This window comes from Gallus gallus, chromosome 7 (genome assembly GCF_016699485.2).
Source record: "Gallus gallus isolate bGalGal1 chromosome 7, bGalGal1.mat.broiler.GRCg7b, whole genome shotgun sequence".
Classification (NCBI taxonomy): Eukaryota; Metazoa; Chordata; class Aves; order Galliformes; family Phasianidae; genus Gallus; species Gallus gallus.
In genome coordinates this window covers 28,055,368-28,071,224 of record NC_052538.1, presented here as the reverse complement: position 1 = coordinate 28,071,224, position 15,857 = coordinate 28,055,368, and the positions used below count along the sequence as shown (strand labels likewise).

General features: G+C 51.5%; 1 protein-coding gene and 1 long non-coding RNA gene across 3 annotated transcripts; one reads left to right on the top strand and one right to left on the bottom strand.

Moving 5' to 3' along the window:
* Positions 1 to 9,763: 9,763 nt before the first annotated feature.
* Positions 9,764 to 13,108, top strand: LOC107053872. Its single transcript, XR_003076193.3, has 4 exons — positions 9,764 to 9,824; positions 11,123 to 11,206; positions 11,624 to 11,729; positions 11,812 to 13,108. It is a non-coding gene; the product is annotated as an uncharacterized LOC107053872 (long non-coding RNA).
* A 513-nt stretch (positions 13,109 to 13,621) lies between these two features.
* Positions 13,622 to 15,592, bottom strand: C1QL2 (complement component 1, q subcomponent-like 2). 2 transcript variants are annotated; one of them, XM_015289945.4, is made up of 3 exons: positions 15,527 to 15,592; positions 14,532 to 15,293; positions 13,622 to 14,391 (listed from the first exon to the last, which is right to left on the bottom strand). In XM_015289945.4, the coding sequence occupies exons 2-3, from the start codon at positions 15,168 to 15,170 to the stop codon at positions 14,212 to 14,214; spliced, it is 819 nt and encodes a 272-aa protein (XP_015145431.2). In that variant the 5' UTR covers positions 15,171 to 15,293; positions 15,527 to 15,592; the 3' UTR covers positions 13,622 to 14,211. The 2 variants fall into 2 exon arrangements, with proteins under 2 accessions (XP_015145431.2, XP_025008366.1); XM_025152598.3 differs by having other exon boundaries at positions 14,532 to 15,592.
* Positions 15,593 to 15,857: the final 265 nt, after the last annotated feature.

Below are 15,857 nucleotides of genomic sequence, written 5' to 3'. Positions count from 1 at the left end.
AGGCCTTCCTCATCCAAACACATCTAATAGACTGAAACAAGCATTCAGCTTTTTAAATCATGTTTAGGTACACACATCTGAAGAGAGAATTGTTTGCACTGCAGTAACAGAGAGGTGTAACGACACTGTGTTCCCATGCTGTAGGCACCAGGTGGGTAGAGGGTAAAATAATGTCACGTAGAGGAATAACAGCATTGGGGATCAGGCATGGGTCATGAGAGTACAAGAGGATATCTCAGTTTGGATATATGGAAAAAATTCTTCTCAGAAAGAGTGGTAAGGCATTGGCATGGGCTGCCCAGGGAGGTGGTGGAGTCACCATCCCTGGAGGTTCTCAACATATAGATGTGGCTCTGAGGGACATGGTTAGTGGGGATGGGGGGGTTCAGTTGGGTTGGACCAGGTGATCTTAGAGGTCTTTGCCAACTTTAATGATTCTGTGATACTGTGATTCTAAGAGTCTGGTGAAATCCCTGATCCTTTTGCTCCCCTCCAAGCTAACCTCATCCCACACAGCCCTTGCCAGGGCTCCCGTGGGTTCCTCATTGGGTCATCCATCAGTATCTCTGTTACTTTCACTTAAGTGGTGTGATTTTGGGGTGAGGAGTTCTATCTATCTCACGTACACTTAATTCCTGGCCAGTATGAGTCTCTGAATGCATCAGACTCCACTAATGGTGTTCAAGATGATCTCCTTATGACCCACAGCAGCTTTCACTGTTCCAAACCCGTGACTGGCCTTGATACAGGAGCACCTCTGCAGTGTGTGGGAGCAGTGCTGGACTTATTGATGCAACTTCCCTACCAAATGTTCTTTGGTCTAATCGCTTTCTTAAACTACACAAACACAATCTCTGCACCATGATCAATTATTTAACAGAAAATGATGCATCAAGTTAGAAACTAAATACCATTTAATATGCTCTAGGAATTCTAATTGAGAGGTTTCACTGTATTGCTAATGAAAACTTTAACTTTGCAGTATTTTTAAATCTTCCTTGCATACAGATAAGCCAATATCTATATGCTTTCTTTTAATGTCTGGAATTATTTTGGTTTTTTAATGTAATCAGACTTTCTATTTTGAAGAGAGTGCCCTTGTAGGTTATTTGTTTTCTTTCTGTTTTGCAAAGCGTTCCCTTTTCAAGACTGTTTGTTTAGTGTCAAGGGGTTATTAAACAAACCAAGCACAGTCCTTAAACTAATCAGCTAGAAGTGACGATAGAGATCAGGAATAATTCAATATTAAAGAGGTTACTTTTAAAACTGGTCTGAAAGTGTAACGTATATGGGGGGAAGGGGAGGCACACACACATCCCTTACGAAAGTTGAAAGGATGAGCTGGAGAAGATGCCTGGCAGCACAAGCTGGGCGACCCCAGCTCATTGCCACGCATTCTCCCCAACCAGAATGACTCAAGCAAAACCATCAGGGGCTTCACAAAGAGGCAAGAGCTGACTTTCCTCTCCTTTCTTCAGGAGTGCCACTTTCCACACAGTTTTCTCAACACCCCCTTGAAGTGCAAGCAAGCCTTGGGCATGGTGGTGTTCCCCTTGGTTTGCTCACTTTCTCCCCTCTCCTTCCACTTTCTTGCAGCTGGCCAAAACCCAGAAGGGGAAGGAGAAGAAAGGTGCCCACTAATGGGACTTTCTGAAGGACTTTTACTCATTTTGGCTGGGTGCTGATCCTTACACAGTAAAGACCATGCCCCTGCGAGGACCCAGCCACCTGCTGATGATGTACGTAGAGCTCTCTGTGTTCAGCTCTGCTGCTGCATCCCCGGGGGTAATACCCTGGAAATGTACAGGATCGGTTCTCATCTATGTTCTAAAGTTTCTAAACCTGGGATTGTTCAGTTGTCAGAAGAGGAGGCTCGGGGAAGATCTTATCACTTGCTACAGCTCTCTGAAAGGAGGTTGTGGTGAGGTGGAGGGTCAGCCTCTTCTCCCGGGTATCAGCAATAGGATGAAAGGTGAGTCAGGTTGTGCCAGGGGAAGTTCAGGTTGGATATTAGTAAACATTTCTTCTCCAGAAGAGTGATCAGACACGGTTGCAGGCAGCCCAGGGAAGTGGTGGAGTCACTGTCCCCAGAGGTGCTCAGGAAACATAGAAATGTGGTACTGAAAGACATGGTTTAGTGGCAGTGTTGGTGGTAGGTGGATGGTTGGACTAGATGATTGCAGAGATCTTTTCCAACCTTAATGATTCTATGATTCTAACTCGCCCTTGGCACAACAAGCAGATTGTGAAGCACAAAGGAGCTGCACACAACAACACTGCATGCAATCAGGTATGTCCAGGTGCTCACACGGATAAGGAGGGAGGAGGTTGCTGCTGCCTTAAGCAGTAGTTGATGAAAAGCCATCAGGTGAAGTTTTGGCATCAGGAGGTTGAGAGGCCACACTTCTCCACTTTCTCAGTGTTTTTCCTTCTAGCTTTCACAGATGAAGCAGCATTTGCATTGGGGTCTAATCCAGGCAGAAGTGAAAGCTGCCTCTGTGCATAAAGCATGCCTCTGTCTCCAAAAATATCAAGCCAAACCACAACCTGGGCCACAGAAGGGACCGATTCACCCTTCAGAGGAGCACAGCTCCCAGCCTTCATGTCCTCTGACCAGTTCCATCAGCAGAGTGCTGCTGACAGAGGCAGAGCTGAGCACACTGGGGTCCCTGCTTGGAGAGATGGCTCGTGGAAAAGCTGACATGTTGAATTAATGTAAAAACTCCCTCCCATCAGCATTTTGGGCAAAAGATCCCACAGCCAAACTATTTATACCAGAGATATGCGTAGAACTTGTCTTCTGTCTGGGATGCTTAGCCACTTTTTCATCTTTAATAATGAGAAAACACCTCTGGAGGTCAGGAGAGGTGGTCAGGGTGGGACACCACCAACCCAGGTGCAGGAGCTGCTGCCTGGGTCCTTCTGTTCTGCTCTAATGGGTCTGTGTTGGCTTTTCTTCTTCCTGATGTTGCTTGAAATCAACTTTAAGCTGAAATGAACAAAGTAAGCTGCTCCTCTGCGGAGATCTGGTGGGTTTACTGGTCTCATTGTAAGGTACAACTTCCCTGTCTTTTTTCTTGAGGCGAAGGAAGGAAGGGTGGGAGGGGAAAATCTGGCAAGAAAACTGCTGCTGTCAGCCCGGGTGGGGGATGCTGTGCCTTTACCACACAAGGGGGATCCGAAAAGCAGAAATGATTTTACCACTGGGCCAGCCATCGAGTAAGTGCCACTTCCCTTTTTTAAGCTATTCTGGTTACCATTGTCTTCACAAGAGGGAAATAAAATATGCAATCAAAAATCACCAGTGAGGAATAAGACATTGCAAAGAGGACAAACACCATAGTGTAAGTCTCTTTCTTTGTTACAATCCTGGAATAAACAAAGTTTCTTAATAAATATTTATATTGTTTGCACATCCTGCCTTTGGAAATAACAGAATGATTCTCTCACCTCTTTCCCTCTCTGGACAGACATCAAATTCAGCATCCCCATACCATTTGTCAGAGAAAGCTGGAAAATAAATCCACTCCACCACTGAAATATCCATTGTGGTTTTTTCAAGTGTTTAGCCGACAGCACCCATTCCTCAGTTGCAATGCCTGGGAAGAATCAAGTTTTTCCATGCAGAATAGACAAAGTGACTCAAGTCAGTACCAGGTTTTTGCCCAAGATGTTAACTCAGGGCGGCTCTGGGATCACCTCACCCTTGGATAATTCCCCATGGCCAGACTGGGCTGTTCCCAGTCCATGAGCCTTGCTGGGGTTGCAAAGGAGGACCCGAACCCCATACAGTCTCCTACAGGAGCTCTGCACCCCCAGATGCCATCTCCAGAAAAAAAGACACGCCAACATTCCTGTGCTGGGGTTTTGTCTTGCTCACCTCAGGCTCAGCTTATTAAACACGCCAATGTGTGTGCAAATACTGAAGCAAAGCTGCAGTGTAGGGAGTCCCCTGTGGTCAGCAGATTGCCCCACTGGGAGCTGTGACATGAGTGTCTCTCACAGCACATTCACAAGCACACAGAAGCCACCACCGCGATGGCCAGGGCACAGTTAAATCACCCCCTGGCTTCCCTCCTGCTGCCGTCAGGAGCCATCAAGCCAGACTTAACTCCAGCCGGCATCTCCAACCCACTGCCGGCAGCAACCGCTTCTTTCCCTCTTGTCTCCACAGGCAAGGACGATGCTCCCAGCACCAAGGGTACCATTGTCACGTCAAGCGGCTGGCTGCCAGCTGGATGCTGTTCTCAGCGCTCTGCTCCTCCGCTCCTTCCAACAGAGGACGTCTCACAGGCTCTGGTTTTGCGGCTTTCTACCAACATGACTCTGAAGGTCTTTCCTCCAGCCCAGAACTTCAAGGATCTAAAAGTAACGAGACCCTGCCCAAGGCTATTGTCCCAAGAAGTGGTGAAACGCTGAGGATGTCCCAGCTCAGCTCCAGTACAGAACCCAGAGGTACAGGAATGGTGACCAACGGGGTCGGGTTCCTCCTTGCTGGAGGAGGCAGAGAGGTTTGGAGCTGTTCAGCCATTTTGAGTCTTGCCCAGGGCAAGACTTTGGGCAAGACCGGAGCTGAATTTTCTCTCCTTGTTTTTGTCATGAGGTTGAATTCGAGAGCAAAACATGTCACAGAGGGAGGCACCTCCCACTCTGGCATGTCCCAGCACAGTCCACATCCCCCACCTTGACGTCTGCTTATGTCACCAAGAGCTGGAGGCAGCTCCACCACCTATCCACTGCAACTTCATTTGAAATCAGATGATTTTTCCCCTTCAAACATCTCTACTTCTCCAGGGAGGACGTGACTCTGTTTTGCCATTGGTTAGAGAAGAGGCAAAAACCAAAACCTGATCCAGAATAGACAAGGCCAAAGGTCTCCCCGCATGTCCAAAGCACTCTGTTTGAGTTGAGCCCTAGGACATCCACAAGATCTACAAGGCTCAGGCCAAGATGAGGATAATCCATTACAAAACTCCAGCAGGAGCTGTGTTAAACAGTCCCCATGGCACCCAACCCTGCCAAGGCTTTGCCACATGCTGGAGCCCTGGAAGGACCATGCTGGTCCTTCCCCACCAGGGCTGAGCCAAGGAGTAATTCATGAAGCTTCTCTGTTCTCCCCCCATGTCATTTTTTAGTACTTGCCACACTTGTTTGCTTTCTCCAGCAGTCAGATGATGACACAAACCACTAAATAACATCTTCAAAATGTGCTTGTCTCATTTAAACTATGTGGAGGTGTTTAATTATGACTTAGCTCTAGCACTCGCTGCTGCTTGTTCTGTATCTTATTGTAAATATGTCAGCGCTTGGTAAGGGACTGAGTGCACACCCGGCCAGTGGATGTGCAATCTCTGCTCTGTATCCTCTCCTGCTCTGCACCTCAGATATCACAGACAGCCGCGCATTAAGAACATTCACATTGCTTAGCACCATTTATTCTGCATAATTTTTCCCACCACCTCACCGGCTTCTCTGGCAGTGGAGAACCACACTGCGTTTCGCAGCCAAGCACAAATTAACATTCAGATGCGGGTAGTGCAAGAGGTAGGAGATAACACAACGATATTTGTTCTCATGCTGGCCATGCATCATCCCTCCACAGGCTGCTGTCTGAGGCAGCACGGATTTCCTCTGGAGCAGCAGTTGGCATAAAACCATCATGCATGGTCACTGCCCGCACGGAGCACCACGCAAGCACGGGGCATGAGCTCATTAGCAGGCACTGCTTGTTGCACCCCTCTCCCCATCCCCATCCCTGCTCCTCAGCACTCTTTGCACACAGTAATATCTACTTTCAGCCCTGGTTTCTTGCAGGTCACAGACCCCAGTGCTCTGATCCCTCCGGATCACGCTGGTTCACTTCACTCTTGATGTGCTTGTTATCCTTCTAATTCTGGGGTGAGATCAAGGATGAAATTGCACCTGAGATACCCAACATGAAGGATAACACTCAACAGAGGGGTGGGTGTTTTTCTGTTTTAGTTTAGCTGGCCAAAAAGCCTACTGGGAATATTACAAAAAAAGCTTTACCCTGAGGATTGCTATCAGCAGGTGATTCTCTGCTCTGCAGCACTACTAGAGAATCACAAGGCTAAAAACACAGCATCAAATCCTTGTCTTTCCCCTCCTTCGCTGCTCCATGCAATGAGGAACAGGCTCGCGTTGGTCTGAATTAAAACCTTTTTAACCAACAGATCACGCAGACTGCTTTTGCTGTTGATGGGGTTCTGCCAGGATTGCCCATGCACCATCTCCGTGCCCACTTCAGCACCCGCTGAAACAGTGCTGCTCCATGAGGTCACACCCCTCAGCTGCTCCCGGACATCCGAGTCTGCACCAAAAATGCAAATCCCCAGTGTGGTTATTTGGGGTGAAGGTGCTTTCAGTTCCCTATTTCAGACAGGCTCAGCCTGTAGGAGCTGTAGCACTGTAGTCATACTGGTGACTGGCATTGCTCTCTGCAGGTCCGGGCTCACAGAACCCTTTTCTGCATGGAGTTGGAAGAGGAGGGAGAAGGAGAAAGCCAAGAAAGCCCCAAGGCAGCAACACTGCACATAGCCTCGGAAACAGGCAAATTTCTGCAGAAGAAACAAGTAGCAAGTCACCTGCTCAGGCTCAGGAAGAGTGATCCTTATTCCAGCAGGCTGGGAGCAGATGTGGGTTACAGTTCCCAAAGGCAATCTCATGTTCTGCATCTCCCACAAGTACTGGTGATGCCCCCATGCCATCACTGCAGACAGAGCTGCGCCAGCCCCAGGCTGTCTCCCAGCCTCACGCAGGAGCACAGAATCCCATGCCCCCACCCCGTGTCCCTCTCCCTGTCACCCGTCCTACGGCCATCCCTGCATGTGAGCACATACAGGTAATTTTTTCTTTCATGATCTTGGCTGAACCAGGGGGGAAAACAAAACAAAGGGGCCCAAAACACATGTTCTCCCCTTTCTTTTTTAAATTCCAAAGCCTTTCTTTCACTGAACACCTAGAGAAGCACAAGGACCAGGACATGCGGATCGCACCAGTTTGCCATTTCTTCAGTTCTACCTCTCTCTCCCTGTCTCTTTTTCCTCTTTTTTCTTTTTTCTTTCTTTTTTTTTTTCCTTTTTTTAGAAGGATGGTAGCGGGAAAGGGAAGAGGAAATTTGAATTGCAGTTCCCAGAAAAACACCAACCACAAATTAATTCAACAGCTATTTATCTGATTTGTGCTATTTTGGAGTAAAACCACATCCATCCCATGCTCTGCTCCGCTGGCTTCAAGGAGCGTGTATATCAATACAAAGGCCTATTGATTATGCCAAGACCAAATCAAATAACTTCATGAGAACTGAGAACAGTAACAAAAACCACTACCACCTTAAAATCCCAGCCAAAGATTAAACCTAACCTTGACCCTGCTCCATTAAAGCCCTGAGAGCCTGCCCGCTAGCTCTGATGGGGATCAATCAACCCCATGGAGGACATGTGGTCCACCAGCTGCATGCCTTCCCTTGGGTCCTGCCACCAAGGGGGTACAGCTCTTTCAGACATGGGGAAGCTCACTGATCAAAAGATAAGGAAAACAGCAACAAACTCTCATTCTCAAGCGGTTTGAGACCAAGAGGCAACTATTCCATACAATGACCCCCCAGCGCTGCCGCCTTAGGGAAAGGTACTGGAAAAGATTTGAGCTGAAGTATTTTTTCAGGCTCAGCTGGTTTACCCATCCTCTCTGCCAACTTAGTCCTCAAAGCAATGCAATGTGCAAACGTATCCTCAGCAGTGACACACTTCTTCATGGCCTTCTCATCCCATGCCGACAGCCAAGGCGGTGGTAGAGCAGGTGCAGCACGGTGACTGTGACCACAGCTTGGAGACTTTATGGTGCACACTGCCAATATGTAATAAGACTGTGCAATGTGAGTTATGGAGCTGCTGGAATCGATGAGATTTTGCATATTAATTGCAAATACCACCCCCCCCCCAAAAAAAAAAAAAAAAGACAAAGGGATTTATTGCCTTGATTAGTGTTTCAGCTTTAATAAAGTTCAAGTTTCGTCTTCATACAATTGACAAAGCACAGCAGTGTCACTCCTCCAGGACGCTCAGCCTTCTGAAAGGGAATGCTGAAGACTGCGACAGCTCCAAGCTCTGGGCTGCAGTGAGCGCTCAGTGAGGACTCAGAGGGGTTGAGCTCTGCAAATATTTGATACCTCTCTGAAGGAGGTTTGCTAGAGGCTGGCAAAAGGAGCTGCTTGACCCTCTCACAGATTCTGACAGTGTTTTCCCTGTGAGGTGTTTACACAGTGACACTTACTGGGCAAGGACACAAAATGGACCGTTTCTATTGCTGGGTACGAAGGGTGAGATTTGTTATGGCCAGCCCCAAATACTGCCCAGCAGGAACACTGCTGTTGCACCGTATGGTGGCTACACGCACTAAAGGACAGAGCAAAATTCAGCTTGAGAATGGTTAGATCGATGAACCTGGAAGCAGAATTTGTGCCTTGGGCTCCCAGAGCCCAGGAAGGAAAGGTGCATGGAAAATAAGGTGCCAGGAGACGAGAAGCAAACTTCAGGAATTCAACTGTACACCAAAACAAAGCAGAGGGAACCCCACGAGGATCTGATCCCCACCACCTCACACATTGGCATGCTGCAGCACAGCACTGTTAATGCAACGTTTCAGAAGAAACAATCTGCCTTGAGGGAAGATCAGGACAATACCTGAAGAGCAGCTCCCTCCCCGAGGAGTTAAAACATTTTCTGCATTATCATACCATCAATATTGCATCCTCAAACTAAGATCGGACAAAGACTCGCTGTTCATAAAGCCTGCTCAGAGGGGAGCTCACGTCTTCAAACACGTTACCCTCCCAGGCATGCTTCCCCCCTCCTCAGAGGCAGATCTCTCCTCTTTGGGATGGCAATCACAACCCAACACTCAGGCAATAAGCAATTTGTTGACAAAGAGAAATGCCAACAAGGAAACATTTCAGCTGCATTCAAGACTGGATATTTTTTTATTATTATTATTTGCTTTTCTGGACATGATCTGGCAGCTGTGAGCAAAAAGAGGAGGCAGGATGCTGCATGTGTCCCCTCCCCACGAGGAGCACAGCCAGTGCTGCAGGCGAGCCATGCTCCCGTGTCACCATGCTCACAGTGCACTGGAGGAAATAATCCTGTATTAGCAGGGCAGCAGATCACAGGGATCAGGCGGGTCTTTTCTGGTTCTGACCTAACCAATGCCAAAAAGCACAGAGCAGGAGCAAATGAAACAGAGAGAGAGATGTCATCAGCCTCCTGTAAAGAGAATCTGCAGAGCTGTGCTGCACAGGGTAATGGTTAATTCAGGATGTCTCATGATTGGAAGAAGTCAAAGAAGACTTTTGTCTACAAGCATAATGCACAGTTCCTCCAGAACCACACTAAGCAGGGCACCACAGCGGTCAGCTCCTTCAGGATGTAACCTTAAGCAGCCAAAGGCTCCAGCTTCAACCTGGAACATGGAGGGATAAAATACAATCAGAGAACCATAGGATCACAGAATGGTTGGGTTGGAAGGGACCTCAAAGCCCATTCAGTCCAACCCCCTGCTGTCGGCTGATTGCCACTGTATGGGAATTGCTAAGTCAAGGCCTGAACCAATGATTGAGCACCTGGTGAAGGAACACAGCCAGCCCTGGGAGCACAGGTGAATTGCTTTCACCTGTGCAACCAGAAGGGATGGAACCAGGTTCCACCCCTCCCTAAGCCTCATTTAAGGACTGGCTGCCCCAGGGAGAGGATCTCTACCTGGAGATCCCTTCTTTTGGAGTATTTGGCAAGCCCTGATCCTTGGGATGGGTAAGCAACTTTTCTTTTTCTTTAACTGGATTGTGACCATCACTCTTTTTTGAGTAATTTAGAGCTGGTTATCTGTAATTGCCTTTCCCTCTAGCCTCTAACCAGCTCAGGTTGCCCAGGGCCCCATCCAACCCAACCTTGAGCATCTCTAAGGATGGGGCAGCCACCCATAGCTCTCTGGGCAGCCTATGCCAGTGCCTCACCACCCTCTGAGTGAAAAATTTCTTTGCCACATCTAACCTAAATCTCCTGTCTTTTAGTTTAAAGCTATTCCACCTTATCCTATCACTGAGATCATTAAAAAAAAAAAAAAAAAAAACCCTAGTTCTCCTCCAGTTTGTAAGTTCCCATCAAGTACTAGAAGGCCATAATGAGATCTCCATGGAGCTTTCCATTCTCCAAGCTAAACAAGCCCACCTCCCTCAGTCTCTCTTTATAGGAGAGGTGCTCCAGCCCTCTGATCATCTTCACGGCCCTCCTCTGGACCTGCTCCAACAGCCCCTCATCCCTCCTGTGCTGGGAGCCCCCGGCCTGGACACAGTACTCCAGATGGGGCATTACAATAGGTATTCAAGTTTAGGTTACCAAATCGCACAGGGTGTTTGCGAGCAACCAGCATTGCCCTCTGCTGGCTTCCTCACAATGCCTTGATGGCAAGTGACAAACAAGCTGCCTGAGAGGATTAGGATAGAGCTCTCTGTCTCATGATGCTCACTGGGAGGGAGTGTGGTGACTTCCAGGGAAAACTGAGAGGTGACCAAGGAACACTTATCTGAATCAGCATAGACCTGGTCTATAGAAACAGATCTGGTTGAGAGAAGCAGGCCCTGCTGGCATGTTAGCCATAGCTTGCCATCAAACTGCACATCTTGGAGCTCAGACATGGAACAACCCCAGAGGAGGCTCTCACCTCCGTGCCAGTGCCCACGCGGCTGCCATTCGTCTCCCATCATCAATCTTCCCCATCTCTGTGCAGCAAAAAGGACCAAACCCTTTGGAGCTTCAAAGTCAGTGAAGATGCAGTTAGTCTTTATTTCATTCTGACAGGCTCCTTTATCCCAGAGACAATACCGAGACATGGGATCTTAGCTGGAATTCTTCCCAGAGTTCAATCCAATAAGAGTAAGGGGGGAAAAAAAATGCCATGTGTTACTGAGAAAAGGTATTTAATAGGAGCATAATAAATAGATTTACATGCTGTTTTGTATTAGTCCTACATTGACTTCTTAAATGTGTGAAAAGAAAGAGGCCATGCGAGGGCTCAACAAACCCAGCCTTCCTGCTTTGTGCACTCGCAGATTGAGCCCATCAGGCACTGGAAACCCTGAAGGAGACGAGCAAGGAGATGAGCAAGCATTAAATCACCTAGAAAAATGGCCACGGTGAGTTCCAACAGTGGGAAGCCTGAGAGCAACGCGTGGCTCAGTGCATGTGCGTAAAGCCACAAGGCACAAAAAGCAGCACCAGCAAATGGAAGAAAAGGGGAGCCAGGTTAGGGGCCTCTCCTGCTCCACTCTGCAAGAGGAGGATTGAGGAGGAATCTCTGGAAACCTTCCCTTCTCCAGCCCCCTGGGACTTCCTTGCCCCATGGGGAGGGTAAGGGATTCCCACCAGGGGCACAAAGATACAGGATTTGTTGCTGCAATGCCTTGCTGTGAGAGCACAGATACCTACTTTTTTATTAGTATCTGAACTGCTTTTATTATTTTGAGTACACGGCTGGTTACAAAATGAGAGGTCAGGGCCCCAAGTTATGCCAGGGAGGTTCAGGTAGGATATTAAGAAAACATTCTTCTCAGGAGGAGTGCTGAGACAGTGGCTCAGGCTGCCCAGGGAGGTGAGGGAGTCGCTGTCACTGGAGGTGTTCAAGAACTGTGGAGACGTGGCACTGAGGGGACACAGCCAGTGAGTATGATGGGGATGGGTTGGGGTTGATCCAGGTGATCTTGTAGGTCTTTTCCAGCCATAATATTCTATGATTCCATAGATGAAGCTGAAAAAAAACCAACCCGCACCCCAAGGTGCCACCAGGAGGACTCTGTCCCGACAGCCATGGTGGGAACAGCTCCCGCACCCCCCAGTGCCATCTCCGAGCTCTGCCAGGAGGAGAGAAGCAAAAAAACACTCGAGCAGCCAGGAGACGATCCCTCCATCGATTGTGTAAACTGTCAGTGGAGTGGCAAGGAGCATTTTTTTTTATTTATTTCTATCCCAGGGAATAATCCAGCCCGATAATTAGTACATAAGAGATAAGTGGAAAATGAGACATCTAGCGAGGGTGGTTCGAGGCTCCTCATGACATTGATAATGTGCAGATACATAGATCACTGTCGGGGCCAACCGCCACCACGAGCCCGTGTCTTCCCATTGCCTCATCAATCCATCATCCGCTTAGCTGCTGACACCTTGGCAGGCACACACCACCGGCCCCGCATTAGAATTGCAAGGAGCGGGCTCCACCGGGGAATACAGATTTAAAAATCTAAGATTCAAATTTGTTTAAGTATTGTGAACAGCAATTCCCTCGCAAGGCATCTTCATTGCCCTTTTGCCAAGGGGGAACAGTTGGGTCTTTGTTAGAAGTACAAATTGCTTCTTAATGCAAAGGATAAAGCGGAGCCCAGGCACCTCCTTAGAATTCCTCCTGGCTCCCGCTAATGCTGCTGCATGTCAATTTTAATTTTTTGAAATTTAAACCGAGGGCTTTGTGTCTAAGCTCCATTTCGTTGGGAGAGGGGAGGGGGTGGGGGAGGAATAGTCAAAAAGGATTACAGATCCGGAGGGAATTGGGGATCCATAGCAATTATACTTCATTTGGGTCTGAGACGCTGCTTTTAATCATATTCTAAACGGTACAAATCGACAAGGCGTTGGAGATTGATAATTGTCGAACGCGTGTACCTGGTTATGAACTCTGCTCCCCTCGGCCGGGGGAGGCTGGAGGATGGGATCAAGGCAGGAACTGCCTCCTCCCTCCTGGAACAGGGCACGCCGTGGCCCTCTGCGCAGCCAAGAGGGGACGCATCCCACCAAGGGCTGATAGGGGACTGTGAGAGCACAGCCATCAATGGGCTGCCCAGTGTGGGGCTGGAGTGAGCCCATCCCCAGTGTGAGTCTGGACAGGGATACTGCAGTTGGTGGAAGTGAGAGCAAACAGGGAATTGGCTTCTGTAACTCAATTAAATCCCTTACAGGCAAGAAATCTCATCTTACCCCAACAGAGCGGTTTACCCATTGCTCATGGAAGAGCTCAGGGCTACACGCACCTTTACAAGAACACACTGTGCCCAGGATTCACCAGTGTAAACGGTGTGAGTCGGCTCCCATTGGGCTTCTCTTGTCCCTGTCCTGGAGCCAACTGCCAGCTGGGGCTCAGTCCCACCTCTGTTCTGAGCTGTAGGGCTTCACCTCTTTCCCCCCCGCACATACTTTTGTGCTTGTCTGACACGGTGCTGGAACACAGCTTTCCCTCACTGCCAACAAAAGGATTTTTGTGTTCTTCAGCACCTCTAGGTCAGGCTCTATCCCGGTGGATGTTCAGATCCACTCCGCATGCCCACCTCCACCCCTTGCTGATGCTGTGCCTTCTTTACAAAGCTGCATAAAGGCAGAGGGCTTTTTCCTCTTCCTCTGTTTCTTCCCAGACCTCTTGAGTCACAGTCGTGACCCAGACAAGGTGTCCCATCTGAACTGTTAATGTCACTGCAAACCTAAAGGGCTGAAGCAACGCCTCCCACCCCCTGCCACCAGCACAGGGCTCCTCTGCAGCACCAGAAGAGAGACACAGTGAGAAGCCATTGTCTAAAAACATAATTTAATGTGATATTTTGGTGAGTGTGGTCAACGACTGAGTTCTTTCGCAGACAGGAACAGGTTTGACGTTAGTGACATCATCATTCACACGAGCATCGCATTGCACGGAAAAGTTTACATTTGACCCCATACAAATGAAGCAGCAGAGGAAAAAAAAAAACCATGGTCCAGTGCCACATCATGAGTAATCCATCTGAAAATTCATCATTGGAATTAATATTCATTGACCAAAAAAAATAATAATAATGATAATAATCGAGCAGTTCAAATGCCGTGTATGGCACAGGCTGAACTCTGAACCTCTGATACAGCACAGGAACCGCTTGGGTTTCTGGCTGCGGGTTCCTGGTGTGACACAGAACACTGACACGGGGACGGGGGGTCAGGGGAAGGGGGCAGCCAGGGAGGGGTCGCGTTGTTCACGTGTATTTCGTTTCCACGGGAAAAGAAGAAAGAAAAACATAGAAACCGATAACGAAGCTGAAGTGACCTGCGGAGAGCAGCAGGGAACCGCGGCACAACGGGGGCCAGAGGGGATGCGCGGGGTCGGCCGGGCCACGTCGCTCACCGCGCTTTAATCGGGGTATAAAAGAAAGCCAGAGAAAGTGCTGTACTTATTGTTGTTGCCCCCGTGCGCCTTGCCTCCGTCCAGCTTGACGTACACCTCGTCGCCGGAGTCCAGGTGCAGCACCACGCTGTTGCTGGCGTAGTCGTAGTTCTGGTCGGCGTCCTGCGCGATGGCGCTGGCCCGCACCTGCGGCACAGCTCCGTCAGCCCCATCCGTGCCCCCACCGCCGCCCGCCCGCTTCCCCCTCCCCCCGATCGCGGTCGTCGGTGCGCGCCGGCCCCGACGGCTCGGCGGGAGCGCGGCGGGGCCGGGACGCGAGCACTCACCTGCCCGTTCTTGCAGAGGTCGGCCCACATGCTGGTGCCGTCGCCGCCCCGCATGAGGATGTGGTAGGTGAAGAAGTAGATGCCGCGCACCTGGCAGGTGAACTTGCCGCTGGCCGGCTCGTAGTGATTGCCCAGGTTGGTCACCACGTCGTCGAACTTGAGCACCTCGTAGCCCTCGTGGGGACTCTTCAGCCCCACGTAGAAGGCGATGCGCGGCCCCCCGAAGGCAGCGCTCAGCCCGCCCGCCGCCTCGCCGCCCGCCGCCGCCCCTCCGCCGCTGCCGCCGCCGCCCGCCCCCGCCAGCGGCAGCCCGGGCAGCCCCGGCTTCCCCGCGTCCCCCCGCTCCCCCGGCGGCCCCCGAGGGCCCGGCGGGCCCGGCTCTCCGGGGGGGCCGCGGGGTCCCGGCTTGCCCGGCCGGCCCGGCTCCCCCTTGGGTCCCTGCGCGAAGGGCGGCGGGGGGTTGGCCCCCAGGTCCTGCAGGGCCTCCACGGCGGCGGTGCTGCCGGGGCCGGGCGGGCGGGCGCCGCTGTAGGGGTCGCAGATCATGCGGCAGGTGCCCATCATCTCGTAGTGGGCACCGCTCTCGGCGGGCGCCTGCAGCAGCAGCAGGGGCACGGCGACGAGAAGAGCGACGGCCATGGCCAGGGCGAGCCCGGCGGCGGCCAGCAGCCGCCTCCTCCGCTGCCAGAGCCGGGCGGCGAGAGCGAGCAGGTCCTCCTTGCCTCCGTGCGAGGTAATGGTGGCGCGGGGGCCGGCCGCTCCCTGCGGGGGGGGACGGCGAGAGAAGGCGGTGAGCCCCCCGCCGCCGGCGCCTCCCCGCTCAGCCCGCTCGCCCCGCCATGCCGAGAGCCGCCGCCCCGCTCCGCTCCGCTCCGTTCCTTCCGAGGGGGCGCGGAGCCCGGGGCGCCCGGCGGGGCAGGGCCGGAGCGGGGGAGTCGCGGAACGGCCGCCCCTCGTCGCCGCCCCGACGTGCGGGGGGAGCGGAGTGGACCCACCTGCGGGTCAGCGCCTCTCGCCGGGGCCGCGTGCGGTCAGCCGCCCCCGCGTGGGGCGGGCCGAGGCAGGGGAGGGGCGGCGGGACGCTTCCCGATGCCCCCCCGATACCCCTCCCCGCATCCCTCTCTCGTCCGTCCCGTCCCGCCCGCCCCTCGCGGCGCCGCGATTCGGGGGCTCTCAGGCGCAGCCAACAAGCGGCCGTCTTACGCGCGGTGACATCGTCCCCTCGGCTCCCGCTGCTCCTCCCGTCCGGCCGCGGCCGCGCAGAGCCGCGCGGAGAGCAGCGCGGCGGCACCGCACCGCACCGCACGCCCCTTCCAGCTCAGCATC

Coding starts and splice junctions, on each gene's coding strand:
- C1QL2 (XM_025152598.3), bottom strand. CDS start 15,170: ATGGCCGTCGCTCTTCTCGTCGCCGTGCCCCTGCTGCTGCTGCAGGCG. Junction 14,392..14,531: donor ACCTCTGCAAGAACGGGCAG/GTGAGTGCTCGC, acceptor GCTGTGCCGCAG/GTGCGGGCCAGCGCCATCGC.